This window comes from Phaseolus vulgaris, unplaced genomic scaffold, assembly GCF_000499845.2.
Source record: "Phaseolus vulgaris cultivar G19833 unplaced genomic scaffold, P. vulgaris v2.0 scaffold_62, whole genome shotgun sequence".
Classification (NCBI taxonomy): domain Eukaryota; kingdom Viridiplantae; phylum Streptophyta; class Magnoliopsida; order Fabales; family Fabaceae; genus Phaseolus; species Phaseolus vulgaris.
The window spans coordinates 31,311-56,390 of record NW_027174114.1 but is presented as its reverse complement, the minus strand read 5'-3'; the positions used below and the strand labels follow the sequence as shown (position 1 = coordinate 56,390).

The 25,080-nt window shown below is 41.0% G+C and overlaps 1 protein-coding gene across 1 annotated transcript; it reads left to right on the top strand.

Moving 5' to 3' along the window:
* Positions 1–13,673: 13,673 nt before the first annotated feature.
* LOC137817435 (uncharacterized) lies at positions 13,674–23,505 on the top strand. The gene is made up of 4 exons (XM_068620723.1): positions 13,674–14,347; positions 15,414–16,179; positions 16,287–16,581; positions 22,583–23,505. Exons 1-4 carry the CDS (start codon positions 13,674–13,676, stop codon positions 23,503–23,505), a joined length of 2,658 nt encoding a protein of 885 aa, XP_068476824.1.
* The last annotated feature ends 1,575 nt before the right edge of the window (positions 23,506–25,080 follow it).

Sequence of the window (25,080 nt, the reverse complement as noted above, 5' to 3'; positions counted from 1 at the left end):
TATAATACACGGTAGGTGGTTATTATTAATGATGGACTTAAATTCTAAGTGACTTGAAGGACCTAAATATTTGGGATGAATTGACATTGTGTTAATGACATTTTTTTAATTGTGATGAATAGAAATGCGACATCTTCAAATTGGAATAATATAGAATGAGTCACGAATTAGGGTAACTTGTTTTGTAGTCTGACTTCAAATAAAGATAAATAAAGCATGCTATATAAGTAGTACTTCGACAGAGAAGAGTGTTATACATAGATATCTAGAGAAAGTGTCAAGGTTGTCTTCAAAGATAAAAGTGGAATTTTCTTTGGTTGGTGCTTAAGCAGGGTTTGTGTTAATGACACTTTATAGAAAGGCTTAATCTGAGTAGTAAAGTTGAAAAATTAAATTGGAGAAAATAGATTATTGGGTCGAGTATGCTACCATAAGGAATATCAATATTGTTGGTAAACAAGAGGAATAAGAAATCTAGATTATGTGTGGAATATTGAAAGATAAACGAGATTGTTGAGGGATGATAGTGATATGATTCCAATAGCAAGGTATAGATGATTCTTTGACATTTTATGGAATCAACTTGAGTTGGAGATTGAATAGGCACTTTTATGGAAATGGATCAATGTTCTATGTTTCAAGAACTCACCAAAACTTGCGCCAAACACCAAATCTCACATGGAAGACCCATTTCTTGCCAATTGAATCGATTAAAAGAGGTAAGAAAGCAAATGAATCGTTTAAATTGCTTAGAAATTGAAATGCACCGAACAAATCAATAGGAAATGAAGAAGAACCAATTGAATCCAGCAAAAGAGAATATGAACCGAACAAAACATGAAACTTAAGCAAGAACACCGAATAGAAAGCAAGAAAGGAACCTAAGACATGTTTAGGAATTCAAATAGGCACGGAAATGGAATGAGAAGATGGAGAAGAAAGAAGACTTATGTGGTTGTAGTTCTTGATTGATGAACACGCCACTTGAAGTGTGAAAGCTCCAAGATAAGTGTGAATTGCCGCCACTTGAGGGAACCAAGGCTCTCAAGATGAGACTAGGAAGAGGAGAAGACAAGTTCACACTACACTCAATCACCAATTTGGGAGAGTTTTGATACTACAAATTCCAATTCTGAATTTCAAAGGACCCAAGCCCTTCTTTTATAGGAGCAAGGGTCGGTTATGAGCTTTACAAAGCTTGTACCACAAGCTACCCAAGAGTCTCCTAAGCTAACGCCTATAGTGACTCATGAAGAGTCACCTTTTAGAAAATTCTAAACTAAAGCCTAAAGATGCTTTACAAAAGAGGTTTCTTTATGTTTCCCTCTTAGCACCTACCTAAACACTATTCTATATTATTTACAAATTTATACAAAAGAAACTATAAAGAGAGATATTTAATTGAAGCCCATTCTTGAAAGCTTGTAGACTTATTTGGCTTTTAGGCTTGATCCTCTCTTTATTTTATGTCTTCTTTTAATTTTGAGAAGACTAGAAGGAAGAACTTTAAATATGTGGGTGAATGACCGCTTCCTCCATTGGTAAAAGCCTCTCTTATCTGTTCTTCATCATACTCCTCGAGTTGGAGAGAATTCGACCGCGAATTCTGAATCCCTGCATATAACAAAGTCAGTTTATTTTTACAATTAAAAGTTGAAGAAAAAGTCAAACATGACTTAGAAGTTGGAAGCAGTGGGAGTTCAGAAAAGGAAGTCCTATAAATAGACCAAGTTGGAAAAATTTGTTTGGGAATGGTGATATCTTTTGGAAAAAGACCTCTTAAATGGTGAAAACCATTAGGAGGTATGAAAAAATCTTCCCTAACATTTTTTAACCAAGTTGGTGTTGAAATATGAACCTTGGGTAATGAAATAGATAAAGAAGAAGAAGACCTTGGAGGTTCCATTTGAGGCATAGCACGAGTCAACATGATGGATTTAGTGGATAAAGTGGTGTGACTCGGTTTAGTATTTACTTCTTTTTCTTTCTCATTTTCTCTTTTAGTTTTCATTTTTATTTGGTCCTCATGAACCTCTTTGGGAGAGAGGGGTTTTAAGATAAGCTTGCGCCCTTGGAAGGAAAAAGACATTGTATTGGATAGGCCACCATGTAAAACATGTCTATCATAGTTCCAAGGCCTTCCTAAAAGAAGATGAGTTGCTTCCATGGGTACAACATCACATAAAACCTCATCTTTATACTTTCCTATTGCAAAGTTAATGAGGACTTGTTTGTTCACCATTAGTTCACCTTCGTTACTTAACCATTGCAACTTATAAGGCTTGGTATTAGAGATAGTGGGTAAGGCTAACTTCTCCACAACTCTTGTACTAGCCACATTAGTGCAACTACCCCCATCAATAATCAAGGAACATAACTTGTTGTTGATAAGACAATGGGTGTGAAAAATATTTTCCCTTTGAGTATCATTCAAAGATTTTGGAATTGTGCCCAACATCCGCCTTATCATCAATAAGTCACCTTCACAAGGACTTTCACTCTCAATCTCACTTGATGGCTTAGAAGGTGAAGAATGGCTAGATGAATTGGAATCATGCTCACTAACTACTACCCCATTATGCACAAACATATTCCTCTTAGAAGGACAATTAGCTGCAATGTGGCATAACCCATACACTTAAAGCACTTATTACTAGATGATTTAATGGGTGATATAGAAGTAGAAGGCTTAGATTCCTTAGATTTGAAAGAAGAATCTTTAGAAGGAAATTTTGAAAAAGACTTTTTATTTTTCCAAGAATTGTTGTACATTAGGAGCATTTTTAAAAGCATTTTTCTTTGCAAGTTGAGTTTCCACCTTCATTGCAAGATGAACCAAAGAACCCAATGATGAATACTCTTGAAGCTCAACAATATCTTGAATATCCTTCCTTAGACCACTCACAAACCTAGCTATCATAGCTTCCTCACTCTCATGCATATTGACCTTAAGCAAAAGCGTTTCTAATTCTTTGAAATAAGCATCCACACTTAGCGTGCCTTGTTGAAACCGTTGGAGCTTCAACATGAGGTCTTTCCTAAAGTGTGGCAGCACAAATCTAAGGCGCATGCGTTGCTTTAAAGTGTTCCAAGAGTCCACGGGAGGACCCTTGTTATAGATAATGTCTTTTACAACACTATGCCACCAATTCATGGCATAATCAATGAATTCTAAGGAGGCCATCTTAACCTTTTGGTCTTCTTTGACCTCATAGACATAAAAAATTTGTTCACATTTAGCCTCCCAATCTAGATAAACATTAGGATCACTATCCCCATTAAAGGTAGGAATTTTCATAAAAGGAACGTGAGACTTGGAGTCTTGGTGATGTTTTTGGTCACGGTGATGGTTTCTTTCATTAGAATGATGATGATGCCTCCTTCTTCTAGTATCCTCTTCACAGCCATGATCATTGGAAGAACCTCTAGATGAAAGTTTATGCGAATGACATTCTTCATTGATAGAATTAGAGGACCTAGGTTGCTTCATTTCAAGTCTTTGTAATCTTTCCTCCAACTTTCTTATAGCTTCATCTTTGAGATTAATGGTTCGGTTTGCCTTTTTTAATTCAACAAGAACAGAAGCTTTGCTAGGAGAATGCTGTTTGGAAGAATCACTGCTGGAATATGAAGCCATTTATAAAAGAAAAACAGCAAACAAAATAGCACACAAATGTTAAGAAACAATGTTAGCAAACACAAAATTTAGAACAAATGCCGAAGTGAAGTGTCACTTAAAACACTCCAAAGAAAGAATACTCCCCTTTACCAATCTGAATTTGAGGCCTTTAGTAACCTCAAATGAAAGATGTCAAAGCAAGAGCACACAATCTCAAAGCTAATCACCACAAAACCAAAGAAACAATAAAAGACAAACAAGAAAAGGTATAAACAAGAAAATCCTATAACAAAAGGAATACAAGATGTATGACAAACTCAAAGAGTAATGAAGAAAAGAAAAGCAAGAAAATAAGGTACTCAATAAAAAAGAAGGCACACAGAAGAGACCTAAAGAAAAGCACTAGAGTAGATGAAGAAAACAAAAAAAGAACTACTGGAAAATATTTTTATGCAAACTGTGCTTGATGTTCACCGATTTATCTGGAATGATATAAAGCGAACTGGATAATGAAATTGTAACCACAGAAAATTCAAGATCTTAGCTCAACAATGGCACTGGAATTACTCAAAAATAGTAAGCCAATTAATTGAGATAAATTTTCTAAAGTCACTGCCAGATTACCGTATTTTTTTTTGGCTGAATTACACACTTTTTGTTTTTGATTTATCATTTCTTTTGTACTTTGAATTTTGAAGTACTTCTTTTTTCTACTCTTTTATAACACTTTGACGAACACAAATCCAGAATTTCAGAACATTCCAGTTAGTAAATCAATTGCAATAAGGCAAAACAGTTAGCACATTTTCTTGAAAACAGAGGAATCCTAATAGGAATGAAAAACAGAATTAAGAACTAGCAAAGACATAATAGAAATGATGTATAAGAACTTGTATAGATCTAAAATACAAGTATGAACTCAAAACTAAAAGGAAAATGCATCAAAGGAACAAGAAACAAACTCAGAAAAATTGCAATACACAAAAGCAAGAAACAAAAATTACAATAAAAGGAACACAAGGAATTGATAACATTTTTGGAAAAACATGACTATGACAAAACTTGTATGGATTCAAAAATTAAAATGACATAAACACAATGTAATAGCAAAAGGAAAACAGCAAGAAAAATCAAAAATATCCTAAAAACATAAATGAAACAACAAGAATTGAAAGTTCTTGAATTAAAAGTGCAAAACAACTCAAAACACAAACAAGAAGAAACCTAAACTCATGATACCACATGATATGATTCCAATAGCAAGGTATAGATGATTCTTTGTCATTTTATGGAATCAACTTGAGTTGGAGATTTAATAGGCACTTTTATAGAAATGGATCAATTTTCTATGTTTCAAGAACTCACCAAAACTTGCGCCAAACACCAAAGCTCACATGGAAGACCCATTTCTTGCCAATTGAACCGATTAAAATAGGTAAGAAAGAAAATGAACCGTTTAAATTGCTTAGAAATTGAAATGCACCGAACAAATCAATAGGAAATGAAAAAGAACCAATTGAATCTAGCAAAAGAGAATATGAACCGAACAAAACATGAAACTTAAGCAAGAACACCGAACATGAAACTTAAGCAAGAACACCGAATAGAAAGCAAGAAAGGAACCTAAGACATGTTTAGGAATTCAAATAGGCACAGAAATGGAATGAGAAGATGGAGAAGAAAGAAGACTTATGTGGTTGTAGTTCTTGATTGATGAACACGCCACTTGAAGTGTGAAAGCTCCAAGATAAGTGTGAATTGTCGCCACTTGAGGGAGCCAAGGCGCTCAATATGAGACTAGGAAGAGGAGAAGACAAGTTCTCGCTATACTCAATCACCAATTTGGGAGAGTTTTGATACTACAAATTCCAATACTGAATTTCAAAGGACCCAAGCCCTCCTTTTATAGGAGCAAGGGCCGGTCATGAGCTTGACAAAGCTTGTACCACAAGCTACCCAAGAGTCTCCTAAGCTAACGCCTATAGTTACTCATGAAGAGTCACCTTCTAGAAAATTCTAAACTAAAGCCTAAAGATGCTTTATAAAAGAGGTTTCTTTAGGTTTCCCTCTTAGCACCAACCTAAACACTATTCTATATTATTTACAAATTTATACAAAAGAAACTATAAAGAGAGATATTTAATTGAAGCCCATTCTTGAAAGCTTGTAGACTTATTTGGCTTTTAGGCTTGATCCTCTCTTTATTTTATGTCTTCTTTTAATTTTGAGAAGACTAGAAGGAAGAACTTTAAATGTGTGGGTGAATGACCTCTTCCTCCATTGGTAAAAGCCTCTCTTATCTGTTCTTCATCAGATAGTATGGTGGATCAAGTTGCATGAAATATCAATGTTTTCCAAGTAGACATGAGATTTGGGTATCCAAAACTTTAAGTAAAAAGTGAAGATCTGTATGAGGCAACTTATATAGACCCAAATATGACCAGTAAGAGTGAGTAACAATGTCGTTTTTAGTGATGAACTTCATATACATATTCATGTTGTCATGAATATGACATTTCTTATCCTCTTAAACAAATTTATCATAGTCTATATAAAGATGGCATGTCTATCTATCCTGTACTTTGGGGCACATGAGGAACACCTATGAGTAATGACAACATTCTTGAAGAAAAATATATTAAGTTTGAATGGTGAATATGAAAATTTTAGTTATGTCATTACAACTCAGAAAAATGTAGTGGATCCCAACCAAATGAAAGGTAATGTGTTTCAGTGGAATGTCCCAAGATTGGCATGGAGAGAAATTTATGTGAAGAAATTTTTTACAGGGGTTGGTATGAGGGTTCTCTAAGATAGTAATGTTGTTAACACACGAGTTGCAATGAGTGAGCTTTTTGCTTGAACGGATAGATAAGAGTGGAATTCTTTTAGAGTTTTGGTGGAGATTGATTATTTACTAGTATTAACAATTCTTTGCATACAAAAACTTCTTAGGTATAAGCTATCACGTCATAGGTGGGGTCGTGTGAGTATGCGAGAAAAAATGGAGATATGTTATGTTTGGAGGGAACTAAAAGTTCACGAGAAAAATTACTCTACTTGTTACATGGAGATGATGGTAGTGGTATTGGCTTCAAAATCTAGAGGCACTATTTTAGTGGTACTTAGTTTCGCATGTTCAATATCATAAAAATCAAAAGTAATCATTTGTTAAGAAAGGACTAGACATTAGGGAAATGATATTGGTGAAGTTATTAAAAGATTAAGATTTCAAAGTTATGTATAATTTGGAGAAGGCAAATCTGGTTGAAGGACATTTCAAGTCTCAAATGTGATAGCAAAGGAATTAAGTTAGAGGAGGTCAAGCACCAAGGGGAGTAAAAATTTCATGATGGAAGTAAAATAAGGATTATGAATTTTAGGATGAAGTTTTGTACTTGCAAACAAGAAGTAGAGAATATAGTCTAGTATAATAGTTGTAAGAATGATTGTCCATCATGAATAATTAAGATATATCATTATCTCAAGAAATTAGGAAGTGGCTCAATAGTTCCTTGTTTGTCTAAACTTTAAGAGAATGAAGTGGAGTATCTAAGACCTGAGATAATGCTACAACCATTTGTCATGGCTAAGTAGAAATGGAGTTGTATTGTTATATGTGTGGTTCCTTTCCCACAGACAATGAGATTGCATAATGGAATCTGGATTGTGGTAGACCGAGTAATAAACGATGCATAATTGAAAGATTATGATTTTTCGTGGAAGTATTATCCTGATAAGCAATGTTGTTGTAGATGCTTAAAGTCAACAGGAGACATAAGTATCAACACTTAAGATTAGATGGTTGGATTTGAGTGGAAGTTTCAACAGTTTAAATTGGAAGTTGTATTACATTTTTTATAACTAATGAGTTTCTAGAAAAGTGAGTGTAAAGAAATTGGTGAAATTGAATTTGAAGATTATTCTAAGATTATTAGGTAATGATGAAACTAAAGAATTATTTGTAGGAAGTGAATGGTATTTTAAGATTTAGGAAAAAAATATGTGTGTTAGAGGATGATGAATTGAAGCATATGAGTTATCTAAGAGTCATGAAAGCAAGTTCAATTACATCTAAGTATAATCCAACGGTATCAAGATTTCAAGAAATTTATTTGGTGACATGGTATAAAGGAAGATATAGTCAAGTTTGTAGTTGCTCATTTATCAGTCAAAAATTCAAAAGGCTGCACAATTAATGAATGAAAAGTATGTTAACATAGTTTGACATTTCCATAATGGAAATGTATTAATATCTCCATGGGTTTTATCACATACTTGTCACAAACATTAAAGAAACATGACTCAGTATGAGTAATAAGGGATGGATTAATGAGGACTACACACATTCTACCTACAGATAGGAATGATATGCTTGAGGTTATGCAAATAATTAGGTGAGCTACAAGGTCTTAGTTTGAAAAAAGTGGTGAAGAGGTGACATTGAGTACTTTAAATAATGTTAAGGAAGTTTTTTCTTTGTTAGGTTATTCTTATCTTTTCATAAGGGTGAGTATGGATCCTTTAGTTATGATATCCATATGCATGTTCCACCTTTCCATTTTGATTTAGTTATTCATATCTCAAGGTTCTATAGATTTCACTTTGTTTATATTTGATCTTGTCAGTATAAGCTTGGATTGAATAACATGAGTGTTATTAAAGATATTCTTGTGAAGAAGGTGGTATGAGGTGTCTAGGTTCATGTTAAAATACAATAAATTTGTGGATTATTGAGTTAGGTCACATCATCATCGCTTAGGAAATTTGAATATAATCTTTCAACATAAATATTGCGAAATACTTGAAGATCATGGGGTTGACCTAGATTGTCTGCTTGAGATGGAGGAAAGAACTTTGGGGGCTTAAATTCAATATGCACTAGAATGAAGGTTGGTCAAGCAAAATCTAGAGTATGCTCCATCACTTCAAATTATCAACAATTGTGAGCTAAATTTTGAGAACTGTGATGATTGAAGACATCTTCGAGCAGATAATTTTGATATAAATAAATGAAGAAGGCCTTTAGATTTCTTTGTGGGTAAACATGGTTCTCTAACAATTACACCGTTCATTTGTGTAAGGAGAGCAATCCTATCTAAGAAGTTGATTCAAAGTTCATAGGTCCTCGTCCAATTCGTAAGAGAATAGAATTTGTTGCATATAAAGTTATTCTTCCTCCTCTATTAGCCAACATTCTCACTATATTTTGTGTATCTCAACTAAGGAAATGTTTACTTTATTCCAATCATGTCATATCATCTAATTCAATGCAAGTGAAAGAAGAACTCTCTTTTGAGATGAACCAACTAAAATTTTAAATTCTCTAAAGTAATATCATGGTAGAAACATCGTTATAGTCAAAGTATTATGAAATCTCATATGTTGTGATACCAATTGAGGAATAAAATAGAATATAAGAAAATCATATCCTAATCTTTCTTGGTAAGATAATTTTGGAGGACGAAAATTTTGTTCTTAGAGATAATTGTAAGACCAGTAGCCTTCCCCCCACATTCTTTTTCTTTCTTTTTTCTTATCTCCCTTTTTTCTCTCTCTCTCTTTAAATATATATATATATATATATATATGTATGTATGTATGTATGTATGTATGTGTGTGTGTATATATATATCATTATATGTTCAATTTCTCTCTCATAACTTATCTATTTCAAAATTTTATCACACCTTGTCGTAGCTGAGGAGTAAGGCTACACTTCTACCTAATCAAATTTTCAAATAAAGTAAGTTCATTATTACTCTAAATATTCTTTACTCTTTGTTTTTTCTTAGGATTTAGCCATCAATTATGATGGAGACTGTACCGTCCCGTATCCGGGCGTTGACTAAGTCAAGGTCAGAGTCAACGGCTGAGGAGTCGAAGTCAACGCAAGGCGTCGCCTAGGTGAAGGCTTCGCCTAGGTGAAGGCGTCGCCTAGGTGAGGGCGTCGCCCAGGTGAGGGCGTCGCCTAGGTGAAGGCGTCGCCCAAGTGTGGGCGTCGCCAGATCAAACAGTGTAAAAGCAAGGCAATCACGGTGTGGTTCCCCGATACCCATGGGTAGGAAAGACCATGGAGGGAGCGACGTCGTGGGAAAGCCTCAGGTCCCGATATCTCGGGAAAGTGATAAAGGCCGCAGGATCGGGCCACGCGTCAGAGGGTCGATTGCCCAGGGGAAGCGCAAACGTCTCTAAAGGAGGGCCACGCGATGGGCCACGTGGCGCGCGATCAAGGGTAGCCCAAAAGGTGTAATCATCCCCATTTCAGGGAATGTCCAATCGGTCATTAAGAATACCCTTGTGGTTCAGAAAATGTCGCGTCAGTAATTCGAAAAATTGCTGAGTCAGCAGAGAATGACACGTCATCAGGAAGGCACGTGGATGGCGGGGGCAAGGCTTTAGTCTTTGCGCTGAAGACAAGTCTTCGGCTTAAGACTGGGGGGCTTGTGTACCGTCCCGTATCCGGGCGTTGACTAAGTCAAGGTCAGAGTCAACGGCTGAGGAGTCGAAGTCAACGCAAGGCGTCGCCTAGGTGAAGGCGTCGCCTAGGTGAGGGCGTCGCCCAGGTGAGGGCGTCGCCTAGGTGAAGGCGTCGCCCAAGTGTGGGCGTCGCCAGATCAAACAGTGTAAAAGCAAGGCAATCACGGTGTGGTTCCCCGATACCCATGGGTAGGAAAGACCATGGAGGGAGCGACGTCGTGGGAAAGCCTCAGGTCCCGATATCTCGGGAAAGTGATAAAGAGAAGGAAAAGGTGGCTTCAAGGCCATAGTGATAGTACCAGTGAAGGGCATCCTGACTCGCGAAGTACCCCTGCCGCCCCAGAGACGCCTTCGGGACAGATACGACCCAAGAGGAAGGTCACACCCAGGATAACCGGGTGCAGGGTGTGAGAGGAAGGCAGATACGCTCTCAGAGTAAGTGGCTAGATACTTGGGGGCATGAGTTCGCACCCAAAAAGTCACCCCTAGCGCAGTAGCACTCCCAAGCAGGAGGACTCACACGTAGAGACGTCCCCAGATGGGCAGAAACGCCCCCAGATGGGGTCATGGCGTCGTGAGGCCCTCCACGTGTACGACAGCCATGCCGGAATAGAAACACCCTCTAGTTAGGTGCCAGGTAATTAAAGATATTCAATACAGTTTCCCTTTCGAGCATTCAGGTACTGTTATGGCTCCCGAGCGTTTCAACGTCTTAAATGCGCTACGTTTCGTAATTAAGCGCTTTAATGAGTGCGTTACGTTTGAGATTAAAAGCGCTTTAAGGCGCTTTAAATGCTGGGGCAGTTTAAATAGCGCTGGGAATGTCGGAAAAAGGTGGGAACCTTTGGCAAATTTACGAGAAACTCTCTGGTTGCTTGCCCGTGCTTTAAGGTTACGTACAAGTGACTGGGGAATATTTTTTCCTGAAGGAGATAACACACACACAGACACACAGTTCTTTTACCACCTTCAGAGTGCCACACGCGGTGCTCAGAGACGGGGGTGGACAGTTTTTGGTGTTTCTTGCTGGCTGACTTGAGCGTCGGAGTGCACACGGCCGCTAGGGCGCCTCTTTGTCCTCTTTTTTTGCAGGAATCCACGGGCAACCAGCGGGAAGGAGTCCCTAGCTGACGGTTGAGGTCGTGCACGAAGACGTCCCGGTCAACCGGACGGAACAGAGACAGTTAGGAAAAGTGTTCCTCTCAACTAGCTTTACCATATATACTGAATTTTGATGATGTTTGATAACATGTTTTACGTCCCAAGATTTTGGAGTAGTTTCCCTGTTGGAGTTGAAGTTTCCACTGGAATAAAGAATTTCAGGTAAGGAAAGCTAACTTTAACTTTCAATAGTACCTTAAACTATAAGATCTGAATGTCGAGGGGACATGGTCCCAAGTTTCAATTTCTCTTATATTAGTTAATGAAATTATTTGATTTTATGTTGTGTAAGCATGTATAAATATTAGATTTTGATAGTTTGGAAGATAAATATTGTGCTTTATGTTGGAAATGTTCTTGAATGTTATGAATTTTTAAATTTTATGTGATTGAATTATATGTGTTATATGTGAATGATGAAAATTATATGAAACTAATGTCATACAATAGGGATAAGGTACGCATTAGTGTTTTATGGTACACTATATATGAAAAAACTGTTTTTAAGAGAGATCCTCTTGTTAGAATTAAAGGCCTTAAACAAGACGGGGGCTGAATTGTTTAATGAAAGGTTTTCAAAAATTCTGGACAAGAATGAAGATTAATGCAAAATCACAGAAGAAGCAATCAGATCAGCCAAAAACCAAAACTGTTTTAAATTGATTCCAGAAAATCAATCGGTTGTTTATGCGAATCAACCGATTGTTTTTATCAACATTTTGCAAAAACACAGATTAAACAGTTTTAATAGCAATGAGGGATAGAGAGATTCAACACACAAAGTTTATACTGGTTCACTTATAACCTGAGCTACGTCCAGTCCCCAGAAACCCCTGGTATTTCACTAAGTAATCAACCACAGATTTCACAACACAAACACCAAATAGGTGATCTTGAACCCTTAGAGAACACTCACGCTCTTTGAAACACAAACACTACAAGTTAGAACACCCTCTAACTGTAGACACCAATATCTTACAATTTTACAAATATGAATTGAAACACAAGTAAGAACAGGGAGGATCACACCTGATATAAAACGAATACAACAGATCCAATTCCACTCTTAACCAATGCAAAGCCTTAAGCAATCTTACAATCTTGGAAAACTTTTAATCTCTGTACCCTCTCGTATCCGGGCATTGACAAAGTCAAGGTCAAAGTCAACGTTGAGGTCAAAGCAACATAAGGCGTCGCCTAGGTGAGGCGACACCAAGTGCAAGCATCGCCAAGGCGGGGCGTCGCTAAGAGGAAGCGTCGCCAGGATAAGATGTCGCCTAGCAGGCGTCGCCAAGGTAGGGCGTCGCCAAGGTAAAATGTCACAAGAGCAAGGCAACCACAGTGTTGTTCCCCGATACCCATGGGTAGGAAAGACCATGGAGGGAGTGACGCCGTGGGAAGGCCTCAAACCCCGATAACCCGGGGTAGCATCAAAGAAAAGAGAAATGTGGCTTCAAGGCCATAGTAATAGCGCCAGTGGAGAGCAATCTGACTCGTGAAGTGCCCATGTCGCCCCAGAGAAGCCCTTGGGATAGTTACGACTCATGAGAAGGGTCACGCCCAGGGGTAGCCAGGTGCAGGGTACGAGAGGAAGGTAGATACGCTCTCAAAGTGACTGACTAGATGTTTGGGGGCATGAGTTGGCACCCAAAAAGTCACCCCTTGCGCAGATGCACTCCCAGGTAGGAGGACTCACACGAGGAAATACACCCCAAGTGGGGTCACGATGCTGTGAGGCCCTCCACGTGTTATAGCAGCCAAGTCAAAACAGAAACATCAATTTGTCAGGTACAAGGTAATTAAAGCTATTTAATAGAGTTTACGTTTCGAGCGTTTAAGGTACTTTAAATGCTCCAAGCGGTTTAAACGTCTTAAAGGCGCTGAACGTTTCATAATTAAATGCGCTTTAAGACGCTTTAAATGCTAGAGCAGTTTAAATAGAACTGGGAATGTTGGAAACGGGGTTCGAACTTTTGGCAAATTTTCCAGAGACACTCTAGTTGCTTGCTCGAGCCTTGAGGTTACGCACAAGGGACTAGAGAAAGATTGTTTGCCAGAACGAGAAAAAATACACAATACACAGTTTCTTTTGACCACCTTCAGAGTGCCATGCACGGTGCTCCGATACGGAGGTGTAGAGTTTTTGGTGTTTCTTGCTAGCTGACTTGAGCGTCGGAGTGCAAACGGCCGCTAGGGCGCCCTTTTGTCCTTCTTTGCAGGAATCCACAGGTAGCCAGTGGGAAGGTGTCCCTAGCTGATGGGCGAGGTTGCGCACAAAGACGTCCCAGATCAACCGGCCGCAACATTTGGCGCCCACCGTGGGGCTGATTTAAAACATCAGTCCCATCGCAAGCTTCAAAAGATCTATCGAAGCCACCATAACGTTGGCAGAAGTTTGAGGAAACAGTGAAGAATGAGGGCCACCACTAGACAAGGTTCCGCACGCGCTGCGAGTGAGGAAATGTCCATGGAGCAGGTCATGGAAATGATGCGGGGGCTACAGGATGAGATGGCGGAATCGAGGGTGGAACAAGAACGCATGCAGGCGGATCTCGCAGACTCGCGTGCGAGAAACGAAGAGCTCCATCGTGTAAATGAAGAGTTGCGCCGGGGTTTGAGCAATAACCAAGGGCAACGTGAACAAGATGAGACCGAGCGTCTCACCCCAGCAAGGGAGTTTTCCACACCCTTCTCGCAGAAGATCCTGGATGCAGTAATCCCCAACACGTTCACGGGACCCAAGGTGATCTTCACCGGGATGGAGGACCCTGAGGCGCATCTCACTGCATTCCACACGCAGATGGTGTTGGTAGGCGGCTCCGATGCCGCGAGATGCAAGATCTTTATGAGCACCTTGACGGGGATGGCAATGGATTGGTTCATCAGCCTTCCAAACGGCCATATCACCTCCTTTCAGCAGTTGTCGCAGTTGTTTAGAGAACAATACTTGGCGAACAGGGCTCCGCCGCCAGTTTCCTACGACCTGTTTGATGTAAAACAGTATCAAGGGGAGACCTTGAAGGAATACATCAATCGTTTCGGGGCCCAAGTAGTAAAAGTTGGTACTTCAGAGGAGCCTATGATCGTGTATGCATTCAGAAAAGGCGTATGTCTCGGCCCTTTTTGCGAATCCATTATTCGCAATCGCCCTAGGACCTTTGCCGAAATACGGCGTCGGGCGGTGGAACATATCGCCTCTGAGGGAGAGGTGTGTGAGAAGCGCACCAGCGTTGTACCCTCACGCCCGAGAACGCAGACGCGGGCTCAACCCGTCAGGGTCAACGAGACCACGACAGGGAGAAAGAAGCCAAAGGGGAGACGCCCCTATGAGACCAGAAAACCCCAGCCCATGGGTCCAGCAGGAGGGGATCGCCCGGCCAGGGAAAGGGCAAGGCCAGCGAGGTACAACTTTGTGGTGGAATTGAAGGATTTGATTGCCGTGCCCAATATAGCTGAAAGGTTGAGGCGACCGGCGAAGACTGACAAGGTGTTAGGGCCTCGCAAAGACTCTTGGTGCGAATTCCACAAAGCTTTCGGTCATCACATCGATAACTGCCTGTCGCTGGGTTACCAGCTAGATGAGTTGGTGAGAAGCGGGTTTCTGAAGGATTATGTCGCAAAGCCCGCCACGACCGCGACCCTGCCAGCACCAGCGGAAGAGCAAGCGCACGAGATGCCTGTCCTCGGCGAAGTCCATACCATTGCTGGTGGCTTTTCCAGCGGAGGACCCACCGCCTACCAACGAAAGAAATACGCGAGGGGGGGTCAACTCAATTGAAGAAAGAATCTCAGGTGATCCGTGGGAGTCAGACCTCGTGTTCACGAGGGCGGATCTGCAAGATGTTGTGTCGCACGACAACGACCCCGTGGTCATTTCAGTTGTCACGGCGGGCAGAAAGGTGCACAGGGTTCTTGTCGACCAAGGAAGCTCTGCAGATGTCATGTTCTGGTCGACATTCAAGAAGTTGCGGTTGTCTCCCGACCTTTAGAGACCCTACACAAGGTGCTTATATGGGTTTGCTGACAACCAAGTGGAAGTACGAGGCTACTTGGAATTGAGGACAACGTTCACAGATGGAACGACCTCACGTACCGAAAGCATCCGGTACTTGGTCGTAAACGCTAATTCCGCCTACAACATCTTATTGGGCAGACCAGCGTTGAACAGGCTGAACGCAGTAGCCTCCACGCGCCATATGAAGATGAAGCTGCCGGATCTCAGTGGCAAAGTGATTGTCATCAAGTCAGATCAGGAGGAAGCGCGGAAATGTTATGAGAATTGCCTTAAAACAAAGAGAGGCGTGTTCATGGTGTTCGAGCGTCTGTCAAGTGCAAACACGGCGATGGAGATAGAGCCCTTGATTGAGGCGACGCCCACGGAGTCAACGCCCGGCGAGGCCACACCCGTGAGGGCGTCGCCCGAAGCAGACGCGCATATGGAGGAGGGGACTGACGACACATCGCCCGTAGAAGAGTCGACGCCCGGAAAGCACTACCGAGCGACGACTCTCAAGGAAGATAGCTGGGACCAACTGGCGGCCAACGTGGTGGAGAGGCAGATTGGCGGCAAAATGTTTAAGCTGGGGCGTTTGTTGAGCCAAGAAGAGCAGGATGAAGTGGCGGAGGTCATTTCGCGTCATTTGGATGCTTTCGCATGGTCCGCCTCAAATATGCCGGGCATCGACCCTGATTTTCTATGCCATCACCTTGGCATGGATGCCACGGTCCGCCCCGTGCGACAAAGTAGGAGAAAGTTTAATGAAGAGAGGCGACTTGTGGTAAGGGAAGAGACGCAGAAGCTGCTGAGTGCTGGCCACATCAGGGAGATCCAGTACCCTGAATGGTTGGCCAACGTCGTCCTGGTGAAGAAGGCGAATGGGAAGTGGAGGATGTGCGTGGACTTCACCGCCTTGAATAAAGTGTGCCCGAAGGACTCGTACCACTACCCAACATCGACGCACTTGTGGACAGTGCCTCCGGTTGCAAGATACTTAGCTTTTTGGATGCATTCTCAGGTTACAACCAGGTCAAAATGCACCCAAGAGACGAGAGTAAAACTGCGTTCATGACAGAGACTTGCAGTTACTGCTACAAGGTAATGCCCTTTGGGCTAAAAAACGCACGCGCCACCTACCAAAGGCTGATGGACAAGGTCCTAGCACCCATGTTAGGGAGGAATGTGTACGCCTACGTGGACGATATGGTAGTGGCGTCCAGGGAAAGGATGCAGCACGTGGCGGACCTGGAGGAGTTGTTCGTCACCATATCAAAATACCGCCTCAAGCTAAACCCCGAGAAGTGTGTCTTCGGGGTGGAGGCCGGTAAGTTCCTAGGTTTCATGCTCACGGAGAGGGGAATAGAGGTGAACCCTGATAAATGCGCAGCAATCATTGCCATGCGGTGCCCGACATCAGTAAAGGAAGTGCAAGAAATGACAGGGCGAATGGCGGCATTATCAAGGTTTGTTTTTGCGGGAGGAGAGAAGGGGCACCCCTATTTCCAGTGCCTTAAAAGAAATAGTCGCTTTGCATGGACTGACGAATGAGAAGCGGCTTTCATCAAGTTGAAAGAGTATTTGGCGACGCCACCGGTCCTTTGCAAACCAGAAGCATGCATGCCCCTCCGACTATACTTCGCGATAACAGAGCGAGCTATCAGTTCTGTGCTGGTCCAGGAGCAGGACCAAATTCAAAAGCCCATATATTTCGTCAGCAAGGCTTTACAAGGTTCGGAGACGAGATACCAGTCGCTGGAGAAGGCAGCGTTGGCTGTGGTATTTTCGTCCAGGAGGCTCCGCCATTACTTCCACAGCTTTACAGTGGTGGTGATGACAAACCTCCCTATACAAAACTCGGGGAGTATGATGAGAATCAACTAAAGGTGGCTTTTTATAATGAAGAACAAGATCATTCGCCTTCATATTTAAAGTTTTACTTGTTAATATTTGCAAAAGATAAAGCCCAAGCCCAAGCCCAAGAAGGCCAAAGCCCACAAAAGCCCAAAGTCCATCCCATGAAGGGCAAGGTCAAGTATTAAATAAATATTGTTTAGAAAGGTGCTTAGAGGGAAAATTAGAAACCTCTATTGTTAAAGCATCTTTTAGTCTTTAGTTAGGAGTCTTAGGGGGGTGAGTTAGTAGATAGGTGTAGGAGTAGAAAAGGAGGTGCCAATAGTGAAGGAAGAGGTCACACCTTCCTCATGCTTTGTTTTAGGCGCAAATTCTAGAAGCTTTTTGGGAGGGAGTTTTTGAAATTGTGTAGCTTATATTTCAGCACCTTAGGCTATAAATAGAGGTGCTCTCTTTGTATTTTTCAGATTGGAATTAATCTAAGAAAACTCTACTCAAATTTTGAGTGAACTTTGGAGAGCTTTTGGAGCCTTCTTCTCTAGTCTTATCTTGATGGATCATTGGAGTCCTCAAGTGGCGGCATCACTCTCATCTACGAGCATTCCACACTTCTAGTGGCGAGATCATCCAACATTCTTCCATCTTCATGAGCACTCTCTTCTCCTTCCTTCCTTCTCTTTCAATTGTTCATGTTGTCTTGTGTTCTTGAGTTGTTTGGTTCGGCTTTTCTATTTTTTTTCCAGCACCTATGTTCTGTTCTTGACTTTTAATTACACTTTTGTTCGGTTCATATGTTTGCTAATTCAATTCTGTTCGGTCCTTTCAATTTTACCTCTCTTTGTTGATTCAATTTGACAATATGTGGAGCATCCAAATGAGTTTGGGATTTGGTACTAGTTTTTGGTGAGTTCTTGTCTTAGAACAATGATCCAACTCTAAGAAAAGTGCCTCTATAATGTCCAGCTCAAGGTGATTCCTAAGAATGTCAAGAATCATTCTCTATATGGCTAGTGGAATCACATCATGTGGTATCATGAGTCTTAGGTTCTTCTTGTTTAATTGTCGAGTTGTGTGCACTTTAATTTCAAGAGCTCTTTAATTTTCTTGCAATTTAAGTTTCTGTTTTAGAATTTGAATTGAGTATTCTTGCTGTTTTTCTTTTACACCAAGTGCTTGTGAAAAGGTTTATGGCACTCAAAATTCTTATGAGTATGGTTGCTCTTTTGGAATGGCATTATCCTTCCTAGAGTTTACCTTAAGCTTCCTTTCACTTGTTGTTAAAATTTGTGATATGTCTTTTAATTTTGTAATCATGTCAAGTTTTGTCTTAGTCATATTATTCCATATTTGTCATTACTTCTAGTAGTACTTTTATTGTTTTGATTGTTTCTTGCTTTGGTGTCATATAATTTTCTGAATTGATGTTGATCCTTGGTGCATTTTCTTTTTAGAATTGAGTTCATACTTGTATTCTAGACCTATACAAGTTTCAATACATCATTTTCTATTATGTCTTTGCTAGTTCATCATCCTGTTTTTTTATTCCTATTAGGATTCCTCTGTTTCTGAAAAAAAAGTGCTTACTGTTTTTCCTTATTGCAATTGATTTACTTATTGGAAAATTCTGAAATTCTGGATTTGAGATATTCAAAGTGTTAGAAAAGAATAGAAAAAAGAATCATTCAAAAATACGAAGTACACCAAAAATGATAAAAAAAATAAAAAAAGTGTACAATTCTGCCGAAAAAAATACGGTAATCTGGCAGCGATTTTGAAAAATTTATTTCTCTCAATTGGCTTACTGTTTTTAATTGATTCCAGTGCCATTATTGAGTTAACATCTTGAAGTTTCTGTGATTTAAATTTCATAATCCAGTTCGCTCTACATCATTCCAGTTAAATCAGTGAATATCAAGCACAGTTTGCCTTTTAAAAAAAAAAAAATTTCCAGTAGCTAAATTTTTGTTTTCTTCATCTACTCTAGTGCTTTTCCTTAAGTATTTTTTTGTGTGCCTAATTTTCTCATTGAGTTCTTTATTTTCTTGATTGTCTTTCATTCTTACTCTTTGAGTTTGTCTTACACATAGTTTTCCTTTTGCAATTACCTTTCCTTGCTTATACCTTTTCTTGTTTGTCTTTATTGTTTCATTGGTTTTGTGGTGGTTGCTCTTGAGATTGGTGTGCTTGCTTTGACATATTTCATTTGAGGATTCCAAGGCCTCAAGATCAGATTGGTGCAAGAACATTATTTCTTTGAGAGTGATCTCTTTTTCAGCCTCATTTCACTTCGGCAGTTTCATTGCCAAAGCTCACTGTTTTTGCTAATTTTTAACTTGTTTGCTGTTTTTGTGTGTTTGCTATTTTTTTTAATTACAAATGGCTGGATTTTCAAGTGATGCATCCTACAAGCAGAATTCTCCTTCCAAAGCTTCAATCCTTGGTGAATTACATGAAGCTCAAAGAACAATTAGACGGTTGGAGGAGAAAATGCAAAAGATGGAGGTCCAACAAGCTAGACCATCTCCTTCTATCCATGATGGACATCATTCTCATAGACCATCTTCAAGAGCTTCTTCAAATGATGTTGGCCGTGAAGATGAGCATAGGAGAAGGAGGCCTCCACCCCAAGTCCATGGACAAAGACATCATCACCAAGGGGAAAGAATTCACTACGGCAATGGCTTCTATCATGATGCAAAGTCCAAGCTTCCTTCGGTCAAGCTACCTTGTTTTAATGGTTCTAGTGATCCAAATGTATATTTAGATTGGGAGGCTAAGTGTGAACAAATTTTTGAGATCCATGAGATCCAAGATGAGCATAAGCTTAAGCTAGCCACCCTAGAGTTTAGTGATTATGCCATGAAATGGTGGCATTGAATTGTAAAGGACATTATCTATCACAAGGGTCCTCCCGTGGACTCTTGGAACTCTTTAAAGGATCAAATGCGCGCTAAATTTGTGCCCCCACATTTTAGGAAAGACCTCATGTCGAGACTCCAACGGTTTCAACAAGGCACGCTAAATGTGGATGAGTATTATAAAGAGCTTGAGACGCTTGTGCTTAAAATTGAATTAGAGGAAAGTGAGGAAGCTATGATTGCTAGGTTTGTGAGTGGTCTTAGGAAGGATATTCAAGACATTGTTGAGTTACAAGAGTATTCATCATTGGGCTCTTTAGTTCATCTGGCAATGAAGGTGGAAGCCCAACTTGCTAACAAAAACTCTTTCAAAAATGCTTCCAATGATGGATACTACTCCAAGTCTTGGAGAAACAAAAATTCTTTTTCTAAACATCCTTCCAAAGATTCTTCTTTCAAACCCAAGGATCCTACGCCATCTACTTCTAGGCCTAAATCCCCAATTAAATCGTCTAGTCAAAAGTGTTTTAAATGTTTGGGATATGGTCACATTGCTGCTAATTGCCCTTCTAAACGAAGTATGTACATGCATGAAGGCATTGTAGTTAGTGAGCATGATTCCAATTCACCTAGGCATTCTTCACCTTCTAAACCATCAAGTGAAAATGAGAGTAAAAGTCCCTGTGAAGGTGACTTATTGATGGTAAGACGTATGTTGGGCACAATTCCAAAATCTTTGAATGATACTCAAAGAGAAAATATTTTTCACACCCGATGTCTTATCAACAACAAGTTATGTTCCTTGATTATTGATGGGGGAAGTTGCACTAATGTGGCTAGTACAAGAGTTGTGGAGAAGTTAGCCTTACCCACTATCTCTCATACCAAGCCCTACAAATTACAATGGCTTAGTGAAGTAGGTGAAATCATGGTGAATAAACAAGTCCTCATTAACTTTGAAATAGGAAAGTATAAAGATGAGGTTTTATGTGATGTTGTGCCCATGGAAGCTTCTCATCTTCTTTTAGGAAGGCCTTGGCAATATGATAGACATGTTTTACATGATGGCCTATCCAATACAATGTCTTTTTCCTTCCTAGGGCGCAAGGTTATATTAAAACCCCTCTCTCCCAAAGAGGTTCATGAGGACCAAATAAAAATGAAAACTAAAAGAGAAAATGAGAAAGAAAAAGAAGTAAGTACTACACCGAGTCACACCATTTTCTCCTCTAAATCCATCATGTTGACTCGTGCTATACCTCAAATGGACCCTCCAAGGTCTTCTTCTTCTTTATCTTTTTCATTACCCAAGGTTCCTATTTCAACACCACCTTGGTTAAAATATGTTAGGGATGATTTTTTCATACCTCCTAATGGGTTTCACCATTTAAGAGGTCTTTTTCCCAAAAATATCATCATTCCCAAACACATTTTTCCAACTTGGTCGATTTGTAGGACCTCCTTTTCTGCAATCCCTTTGGTTCCATCTGCTAAGTCATGTATTCCTTTTTCTTACACTTTTGATTGTAAAAGTAAACTGACTTTGTTATATGCAGGGATTCAGAATTCGTGGGCGAATTCTCTCCAACTCGGGGAGTATGATGAGAATCAACTAAAGGTGGCTTTTTATAATGAAGAACAAGATCATTCGCCTTCATATTTAAAGTTTTACTTGTTAATATTTGTAAAAGATAAAGCCCAAGCCCAAGCCCAAGAAGGCCAAAGCCCATAAAAGCCCAAAGTCCATCCATGAAGGGCAAGGTCAAGTATTAAATAAATATTGTTTAGAAAGGTGCTTAGAGGGAAACATTAGAAACCTCTATTGTTAAAGCATCTTTTAGTCTTTAGTTAGGAGTCTTAGCGGGGGTGTGTTAGTAGATAGGTGTAGGAGTAGAAAAGGAGGTGCCAATAGTGAAGGAAGAGGTCACACCTTCCTCATGCTTTGTTTTAGGCGCAAATTCTAGAAGCTTTTTGGGAGGGAGTTTTTGAATTTGTGTAGCTTATATTTCAGCACCTTAGGATATAAATAGAGGTGCTCTCTTTGTATTTTTCAGATTGGAATTAATCTAAGAAAACTCTACTCAAATTTTGAGTGAACTTTGGAGAGCTTTTGGAGCCTTCTTCTTTAGTCTTATCTTGATGGATTATTGGAGTCCTCAAGTGGCGGCATCACTCTCATCTAGGAGCATTCCACACTTCTAGTGGCGAGATCATCCAACATTCTTCCATCTTCATGAGCACTCTCTTCTCCTTCCTTCCTTCTCTTTCAATTGTTCATGTTGTCTTGTGTTCTTGAGTTGTTTGGTTCGGCTTTTCTATTTTTTTTCCAGCACCTATGTTCTATTCTTGACTTTTAATTACACTTTTGTTCGGTTCATATGTTTACTAATTCAATTCTGTTCGGTCCTTTCAATTTTACCTCTCTTTGTTGATTCAATTTGACAATATGTGGAGCATCCAAATGAGTTTGGGATTTGGTACTAGTTTTTGGTGAGTTCTTGTCTTAGAACAATGATCAAACTCTAAGAAAAGTGCCTCTATAATGTCCAGCTGAAGGTGATTCCTAAGAATGTCAAGAATCATTCTCTATATGGCTATTGGAATCACATCACAAAGGATCCATCAAAGGGCAGGTATATGCAGACTTTGTGGCAGAACTCTCGCCCGGAGGTGAACAAGAGGTGGAAGCGGGCACGCAGTGGTCGCTCTCGGTCGACGGCTCTTCCAACCAGCAAGGAAGTGGTGCGGGGATAGTCTTGGAGGGACCCAATGGTGTGCTGATTGAGCAAGCCCTGCGTTTCTCCTTTAAGGCAAGTAATAATCAGGCTGAGTACGAAGCACTGATTGCAGGGATGCTCCTGGCTAAGGAGATGGGCGCACAAAACCTCTTGGTGAAAAGTGATTCTCAGCTGATTACGGGACAAGTATCGGATGAGTTCCAAGCAAAAGACCCACAGATGGCGGCGTATTTAAGGTACGTCCAACTGCTGAAGGAAGCATTTAGCGTTCTTGAGCTAATACATGTCTTGCGAGAACAAAATGCCAGAGCTGACCTGCTGGCCAAGTTGGCCAGCTCAGGCAAGGGGGGCAGGCAGAGGACAGTAATCCAAGAGACGCTCAAAACTCCGAGAAAATTCATGGAGGACAACAGGGTGGATGTTCTCCATATTAGTACTGCGAGAGGGAGGCCAAGGAGTCATCTTTCCTTGACTCAAGATACGGTGAAGACGCCCCATATTAGCACATATGCGGACACGCCCGAAGGAGGAAGGCATGCGCAGATATGTGCTTTAGCCGAAGGAGACACCTGGATGACGCCATACAGACGATATCTGGCGGATGGGGTCCTCCCAACAGAGCCAGAGGAGGGCAAGAAGGTTAAGAGGAATGCCGCAAGATACACCCTAGTAGATGGAGTATTGTTCAGGCACGGGTTCACCCACCCTATCCTAACGTGCGTAAGCGGCGACGAGTGCACCAGAATAATGGCGGAGCTCCACGAAGGCATTTGTGGGAGTCACGTGGGGGAAGGCCCTTAGCCTCTAAGGTGGTACGTGCAGGTTTCTACTGGCCAACAATAAAAGAGGATTGCGTGCGGCACGCCCAGCGTTGCAAGCAGTGTCAGAAACACGCTGATTGGCACAAGGCGCTGCCAGAGGAGCTGAGATCCATATACAGCCCGTGGCCTTTCCATATGTGGGGTATTGACATCCTAGGTCCATTCCCATTGGCGATAAGGCAGATGAAGTATTTGATCGTTTCCATTGAATACTTCACCAAGTGGATAGAGGCGGAGCCCGTGGCCCAGATTACTGCGCACAAGGTGCAACACTTTGTTTGGAAGAACATTGTGTGTCCGAAAATGGAACCCAGTTCGCCAGCCAACAGTTGAGAAACCTGTGCGCAGAGGTAGGCATCAAGCAAGTGTTTGCATCAGTCGAACACCCCAGACTAACAGGCAAGTAGAGTCAGCGAATAGAGTTTTGCTGAGGGGACTAAAGAGAAGGCTAGAAAAAGCTAAAGGAGCGTGGGCGGAGGAAGTGCCAAGGATTGTATGGGCATACCACACCACGCCCCAATCTTCCAGCATGGAGACGCCTTTCAGCTTAGTATATGGGTCGGATGCGATGATCCCGGTTGAGATTCACGAAAGCTCGCCACGTTACCAAAATTTTGTGGCTGAAGAATCCAACGAAGAAAGGTGGGTGAATCTGGACCTACTGGACGAAGCCAGGGAGGAAGCAAGAATAAAGGCCGAAGCAGTAAAGAGAAGAGTAGAGCGACAATATAGCTCTAAGGTGAAGCCATGGCAGTTTCAGGTTGGCGACTTAGTTATGAGGAAGGCTCACCCATATGAGCTAGAAAATAAGTTGTCTCCCAAGTGGACCGGACCCTTCAGAATTACCGAAGCTAAGGGGAACGGTTCGTACAACTTAGAGACTTTGGAAGGGGGTCCCATTCCGCGCAGCTGGAATGCGGCCAATTTGAAGTTTTATTTTAGTTGAATTGAGTAAGTGAGCAGCCATGTAACAATCTTATTGTAGGGGACACTCTTTTTCCCTCTCGGGGGTTTTTTAACGAGGTCACCCAAATAAAAAGAAAAAGAAGTTCAAGGAAAACCTTGCCTCAGTTTTTTATCTTCTTCCCACTCGAAGTGCAAGACCAAGGGGTAAAGAGATAAAAGACAAAGACTCGAAGTGGCGACAGGCGTCGCCGAACGTATGCGTCGCTAAGAAGGGGGCGTCGCCAAGCATACGCGTCGCCAAGAAGGGGCGTCGCCAAGAGTGTGCGTCGCCAGGAAAGGGGCGTCGCCAGACTCAGGCGTCGCCAAGAAACATAACGGAGGAAACGCGCACAATATATTAAAAGAAGCGAATGTAGACAAAAGTGTGCAAAAATGAATGAGACAAATGAGACAAACATATACATGCCACGAAATAGAGTTCGAGATAAAGGTGAATGAGACAAATGAGACAAACATATACATGCCACGAAAAGTGCAAACAGACCACTTTTCAGTGGCCTCCGGAGTCTGGATGGGAGGAGGACGAAGCTCCGTTCTCAGCCCTCAACGCCTGGGTAAGCTGTGACCTCTGTTGCCGGTTTATCTTCGA

Coding starts and splice junctions, on each gene's coding strand:
- LOC137817435 (XM_068620723.1), top strand. CDS start 13,674: ATGAGGGCCACCACTAGACAAGGTTCCGCACGCGCTGCGAGTGAGGAA. Junction 16,180..16,286: donor ACTTCACCGCCTTGAATAAA/GTGTGCCCGAAG, acceptor GGTTACAACCAG/GTCAAAATGCACCCAAGAGA. Junction 16,582..22,582: donor TGTCTTCGGGGTGGAGGCCG/GTAAGTTCCTAG, acceptor CACATCACAAAG/GATCCATCAAAGGGCAGGTA.